Genomic DNA, 7,140 nt, shown 5'->3' with positions numbered 1-7,140 from the left:
TTAGACATGATAATCCGACCGTGTGCACACAATTTATTGATATATTGCTTACGACAAAGCAAAACTATATTGTTTAAATGATTTTAAAAATAATTTTAGAAATTTAAGACTTTTTTTTTCATGAGAAATATGATGTTCAAGGATGATTTACTCTCTCTCTCTCTCTCTCTCTCTATCTCAGACAATTTTTTGTTGTTGCTAGCTCAGTTTCATTGTGGCAGTTAGAGTGTCAACACATGACAAAATGTTCCATACATGTCCGTTATGTATGTACACACAGGGCAGCTGGTCATCATGTGAGAATTGCACAATGATTAAGGAGATTCTGAATGATGAAAAACGTAGATTATGCAACCCGTGTAAATTGCATAGAGGAAATGCTGTAAAAATTAGAGGTTGTATTTCCTTTCTTGAAGAGTTGTGTGACTCTCATCCTAAATGACACCTATGCTCCAATTGTCATTATGATAAATATAATCAGCGGGAAAATACATATCCCGGTATGATTGGAAAGAATTCTGAGCGTGATTTTAGTCTATTGCAAGGAGATTGGTATCGTCTTTGTTTTATATTTTTCTGGGATGATGAGTCAGGTAAGCTATTCAATTGTTGGAAAAACAAAATAATATGGTTTATACGTAATAGTTGTGAAGACACTGAGTGTTATGATTATAAGCCCACTGATTTTTATTTGGCTGTGACAGAATGTGATTCGACACTTGAGGAGACTGTTTGTGAAATTGCTTCAAATAAGCAAATTGAAACATGTGAATTCTATAGGATGAATGAGAATAGTATCATTGACTATACAAAGAGATATGACAAGAGTGAAGTCACACTCTACTGTAGAAAATGTGACCCTGACATTGCAGTACATCAGGATCAGCACGCTGTGAATTCAGATAATCTACCTGCACACGTTTTAGTCAACAAAGACATAGTAGCGTATGAATTCAAAAAAATAGAAAAGTTGCTTTATCATGTATGTAAATTGGTCTTATTCGTAATAAAATTCAAGTACATCATTAGGAAAATTTATTATTAGTACAAAAAAATCAAAATTAAAAAAACATGTAATTATATTATCCACAAGAAAGTCGTTAAATCGAGGTAAGTCAACGCAGATGTCGAGAAAATGCTTGTAGGTGTAGCCACGACATCTGAACATGAAAAACAGTAGCGCAGGAAAACCACATGTCTTAGTCGTTAAAACCTGTACCCTTCGATGATTTTGAATAATGGTTTTCCCCCTGCTTTCAATAAAGTTGCTTATGTCTTACATGTAGAATTTATACGATAAACCAAGAGGATCAAAAAATTCAATATTTTTCGCTGTTTGAAAGATGCAAAGCCAATGACCGGTCGTCAAAGTCGATGAACTGCTATTAACAATTATTAGGGTATTGTTAAAACTTTGAATTTTTTCAATGAAATTCAAAGGTATGCAGTAGGACATGGACTGCGACATGTCTTAATCGATATCAAATGCATTGATTATTTGGTGTGTGTTCATGGTGCAAGTTCTAGTAGAAAACTCCCGTCGGGTCTTATTTACCAATAGTTTTTAAATTGAGTCAGTAATATGAGCATGATCCTCTCCGTCATAGAATCGAGAAATTTACACTCCAAACGTTTATTCCCAGATCGTACTTTACTCAAATCCTGCACGCCAGACAGGTCCAAGATATTGACTCCATGTTTTTTATAAAACATTAATTTGATTAATTAATTTTCAAATAATTGAGAATCATTAACTATGGATTGAATAGTCAACCTTTGCAGATTTTTATAGGATTTTATGTCAAATGATAGAGTGTACAGGGAACTACCATTTTCTTTGCACACAAGGCTAGATACAAAGAAAAAAATAAAATCGTTGGGTGATTCATTCCAGAATCCAACGGCACTGCCATTCTTCTAAAACGCCAAATCAAATTTTGATTGGATTTCTTTATTGATTAATGATGAATCACTATAGCTACGAGAACCAATGGCAATGCAAGATTGATTAATGAGTGTATGGAGAACAAGAAGTTTAATGTTTCTACCATTAGTTGTTAGATTTTCAACTGTCAATGCAACGGAGTTTATAACTTGTGGTTTTCTGACGTGGAGACCTGTCGATGTGATAATAACATTTGCATTGGGTGCTGCTGGAATTAGTTTTATCAAAATGAAATTCGACGGGGCCATCTGTAACCTTATGTCAATCTTGACATTGGTGGGTAGCCACTGGGATATATTGATTATCTCATGATTCAACTTTCCTACCAGTTGGTACTCCTGGATCGCTGCAGTTGTCAGCTCACAGTCAGTACTAACACCTACTCGATACTCTTAGCCCAATGATAGTCATCTAATCTTTTTGTATGCCTATTCTGTCACCATTATAAATTGTATGTAGCTTGCATAGTTTGATAACTTATTGCTATTTCTCACCAATAATTCATTGATAAATACATTAATTTGTTTGAATAGTTTTTGTAGAATACAGTTTTTATAGGAGAGACCGTCGCCGGCAGTTGGAGGTGTATTATCTAACTTTTTCTTCGGCACAACATTTAATTCAATAAATGTTGACTGCAAATCAACGAAATAGTTTTCATCGGAAAATATTTAAAAGTGTATGTTTTCCAAGAGGGGGTTTTGGGTGTGAACTTGTTCATAGTAGTTATATTTGAAACTGACATCAACATTTTCCGCATTGAATACATTCAATGAGGACCTAATTGATGGATCAGATTTCGTGTGGGGGAGATAAGTCATCTTAAGGGAAGAAATCGTTCTTTTATCTAACAATCTTTTTCTTTTTCTTCTTATTAACCTTCGTTGTTTTATTTCTCAAAGTCCTTGTTGATGTCCTTTGCTTACTGCCTGGGTGGAGACTGATGAGTGAATGGAGCAAACGCATTCTTTTCAATCCCTCCCCAGTTTGTCAAGATTTTAATTTTTCACCAACGGCTCTTGCTGAAGATCTAATATTGTCATTAACACTCTCCTTGAAATTCTTGTCTGACCCCCAGTCCTGTAGTGTGGAGGCAGCAAAATTTGATGCAGCAGGTACAAGATATTTTCTGGCAATGGGTGCAGAACGAAATAGCCTAGAAAACCAGCTACCAAGACCATAGCCAGATATTGTAATACGACCCGTGTAATAGTCCAATCAATTGCCTAGTTGACTTAAACACAGAGTACCAACATATCAATCAATATAGGGGCATATAAATGGAATTCCCTTATTTTTTATTTTAAGGTGATTATAATATTGTTGACAGCGGATCGAAAATTACATTTAATCACTGCTTAGACCTTAGTTAGTGCTAGAGGCTCACCAAATTCACTTCGTAATGTTAACTGACAAATTTCCAAATACGAAGTGTTTACAGGAATATAATCATGATGCTTTATATTATAGTGATGAACAAGTTCATGAGTTGTTTTTCGTTCAAGAACAAGTAGGATGGGGATATTTTAATTAAAGACACTCGATCTTTCCACAAATAATGCATATAGAAAAAATCAAGAGTCCGATACAAAGACACTTTGATAATCATAAAAAATAACTTGAAACATCTAGTAAACTAGGCGAGCATTTTCCCCATTGATCATATTCTGTTTAAAGCCAAGAACATCTCTCAGATTATCATTGAGAATAATTGTTTCAGTGTCAACAGGTGAGCTAATGTAAATCCTATCATGTTCCAATGAATAATTAAAATGGAATGTACCATTCCGACGATACGAGAATTTCCTATTGATTGTTCGACACAAATCTCCCATATTATCATATTCAATATATTTCAATCCAACATTTCGATAGTCACTAGATTTAAGAGTTTCAACCCATTCATAGTCGAAATACCCCAGCCAATTAATAGCTCAATCAAGTGGTTTAACTTTTATATCATGCGTATGATCCTTACTCAGAATCTCATAGGAATTTTCGAGAATATAGTCGACAAGAGACACTTCTTATGCACCGTCAAACTCGATGGCAGGGGAAAGTTTTGTCCCAAAATCATTTGTCATATTCAAGTCACTGTAGAAAGGATCGGAAACGTTGGACATGAAAGTTACATAGAAATCATTGGGCATTGTCAATATCTTCAACACCGATCCAAGAATCAAAATCAGAGTTGTATCCTAGCCAGCGAACAAGTAACTGTTTCGTACCCCTGCGAGTACGTGTCTTTAATATCTTTTCAATTTGGATGATTTCACTAGCATTTTTAATATTTTGCTATTCATAGTCATAAAAGCCGCGGAGAATCTCTTCATCTTTGGTATCACGCAAGTGGTAAATAAGTGGCTAAGTGCCTAGGATTTTGCCACTTTAAAAAGTTCAGTGGACCACAAGTAATTCCCCTTTTCAAAAACATTAGTTGTTCTATTAATTCGAACAGTATCACCAACATTGAATTTATTTTTCTTCTTCTTGACAACCGATTCATTGGAATATTGTTTAAGAAAGGTGTCAATTGTATCATGATCCGAATGATGAACTTCCGTTGGCTTAGAGTTTGACAATGATCGATTAGGTCGTTGATTATAAATCAACATGTTGTTACCTAGATCATAAATAAAAGCCTGTTTATTTTACAATTTACAATATCTTGAAATTAAAAATCAAATAGTTCTTATCAATGGTTCGACCAATGCAGCTTTAATGGGACTCTGATTATAATTAAGCAGTGTACTCTATTTCTATAGGTCTTTTGCAAAATGAAGTTTAAGAAATTCACTACTGTGATCCTTTTGAATTTTTTTTATATGAATCATGTTGGAGAATAGTCTCAATTACCTGAGCAACTTCAACACCTCACTTTTATCGCACTAGAATTGTATATGCATAGTGACTAAAAACACTGATTGTAAGTAGAATGTACTTGTACGGTGTATTGTTATGTGTTTGAAGCTCATCTAGAGTCAGGAGACCTGTTTGCATTATATGGAATGGATAACATCCTTTAGTTTTTCGATACTGATTGCTACGAAGTATACGATTTCTATGCAGAGTGCAACTTCGTTAATTTTATAGATGGTCACGGATACTTTTAGTGTAAAAAACCGTGACTTTGGAAATATGGCAAGGGGAACTTTATTTCCCAACCTGACTTATATTTTTATTAGCGTATTTAAAAACTTCAGCCATTCTAAATACTAGCATTTTATGTAGTTTCTACTACCCTATTTGTATCCGGGCTGCCTGTGGGGCTAGTGATTCCAACTTGATTCGTCCCCTATTTTGTCAAGCTATCAGTGGTGTGCTAGTATTTTCCAAAATTGATTTAAAATCTTCTTCTTCATATTTTAATGGTGTCAATTTTGTTGATGATGATGACGATGATGCATGTTCATTTAATTCTTTTAGAATATTTCTATTGCCAATAAGACTTTTGGGGAAGTTTATTGTATTTAGAAAGTTGTATACATGAGTGTCAAATGATAATAGTCCTTTACGATTTGTAACCATGTCATAGATTAAATCAAGTAGATTATGGCTCTTGCCCTGAATTATAATCCTTTCCCCATTGCTTTCAACTTGAATATGACCACTTTCCAAGAGATAGGATAGGAGTTGTGTTATGTGTTCACGCTATTTGTTAGGTCATATATTTATAAATTTCAATAAAAATGTATACAAGTACTCCCTATTTAATTTGGGTCCAGCAGCAGCAGCAGACTCTTACGGAAATGATCATTTTTTCGGGTCAGTCGTGGGCCTCGACCAATAGGACTTGTGTTTGTCCACTTGGTGAAGTGCATCTTGAAGTAAAATCAGTTTTTATCATCCTCGATATTTCCATTCTCAAGGAATTTACTCAGATTGTCCTCAAAGTGTTCGACGGGTGAGAGAGCGAGTTGTACTGGAGTCAATTTATAGGGTTTTGCCATCTAGAGAAAACTGTTTACAAGTCCTGCAATTATTGGCAGTAAAAGCTTGAAAAAACTAACGCCCGCCTGAAGAAGTCATTTCCTTTTAAAATTATTTACTTGGTTTTTAGAGGCCCATATAAGTACACTAGAACGATGTTGCTTTGTCTGTTGCTTAACTAATTCTGGAAGTTGAACATTACTCTCAGTCAAATTTAAACAAATTTCGGATATCAGATTAATGAAATTGTTTTCAATACCGTTTTTGGGTATTTATTTCCTAAGTGAAGGTTTCGAAGTACTTAGAACTGAAATAAAATGTATATTTTCAAGTATTCTCTTCAGTGTCATGATAGCGAATAATAGGTCTTTTTAGCTTTAATAGGGTGATATACTGTAATTTCGTTGTCGAAAGAATATGAGACTACACGAAGATCTCAGGATGTATTTTGATTAAGACCAAATAGGATTTAGCCGTGGGGTTTATTAGTTGCCTAATTGTATGCTGAGAGCAGACATTTAGGGACGCCTGGATAGATTTGTTTATTGTGAGCTATTTGTGATCGAGAATCACGAACAACTCTGTAGATGATATAATTGGTACAGTTCAAAGTAATTATTCGCATACATTTGCTCTGACGAAAGAGATTTTGTAGAACCAGAGTAACAGAAATCTGTTCATGATGAGAGCAAACAGTGAACGATTGCAACATTTGCTGGGACCATTGTTCAATAGATTCAGTCAGATCGTCAATGATCAGCCAAGAGTTTGGTTCAATAATGCTGAAAACATCAAGTCCCTGTATGAACTGTATCTGCACCAATCCCATGGCAGCAATTACTTTTATTCTATGGTATGATTTCTGCCAAATACTAAAGCAGTAGTATATTTTTTTTGGTTTTCCCACAAACATTTGATCACAGTTTTTAATTATTTTTGTTGAGTGCCGTTTTTCCGGAAATTGACGGTTAAAAGGGAAACGACCTGTTTTTTAAATTGATTAATAATCCCCTCAAAAGATCACCTGGACAACTAACTGTAGACCATAATTGTCTAATGACTAAATAATTTCCCTACTACTACTCTGTTCTTCAAGAAGAATAAGAAGACGAATAAAGAATCATATTTTTCTTTTATTATATACATAAAAAAAGTAACAATACATTGAAAAAAAAGCACATTAAACATGAAAAAATACACTTTTTTTAAATTTATTTATAAAAAAAAATACAACATTTACATGGGCACAGAGAGAAAAAACACTT

The 7,140-nt window shown here is 34.2% G+C and overlaps 1 protein-coding gene across 1 annotated transcript in view; it reads left to right on the top strand.

Moving 5' to 3' along the window:
* Window positions 1–502: 502 nt before the first annotated feature.
* LOC148947669 (metalloendopeptidase OMA1, mitochondrial-like) overlaps window positions 503–7,140 on the top strand; it is a 68,449-nt gene continuing 61,811 nt past the window's right edge. The window contains exon 1 of the mRNA XM_089095976.1: window positions 503–593. Within this exon, the coding sequence (XP_088952102.1) occupies window positions 503–593 (91 nt within the window). The remainder of the gene's footprint in view (window positions 594–7,140) is intronic.

The sequence above is a fragment of the Artemia sp. Qi Xiang Cuo genome, chromosome 10 (genome assembly GCF_049724085.1).
Source record: "Artemia sp. Qi Xiang Cuo chromosome 10, ASM4972408v1, whole genome shotgun sequence".
Classification (NCBI taxonomy): Eukaryota; Metazoa; Arthropoda; class Branchiopoda; order Anostraca; family Artemiidae; genus Artemia; species Artemia sp. Qi Xiang Cuo.
The sequence above is the reverse complement of the archived record's forward strand: the minus strand, read 5'-3'. Positions and strand labels throughout refer to the sequence as shown.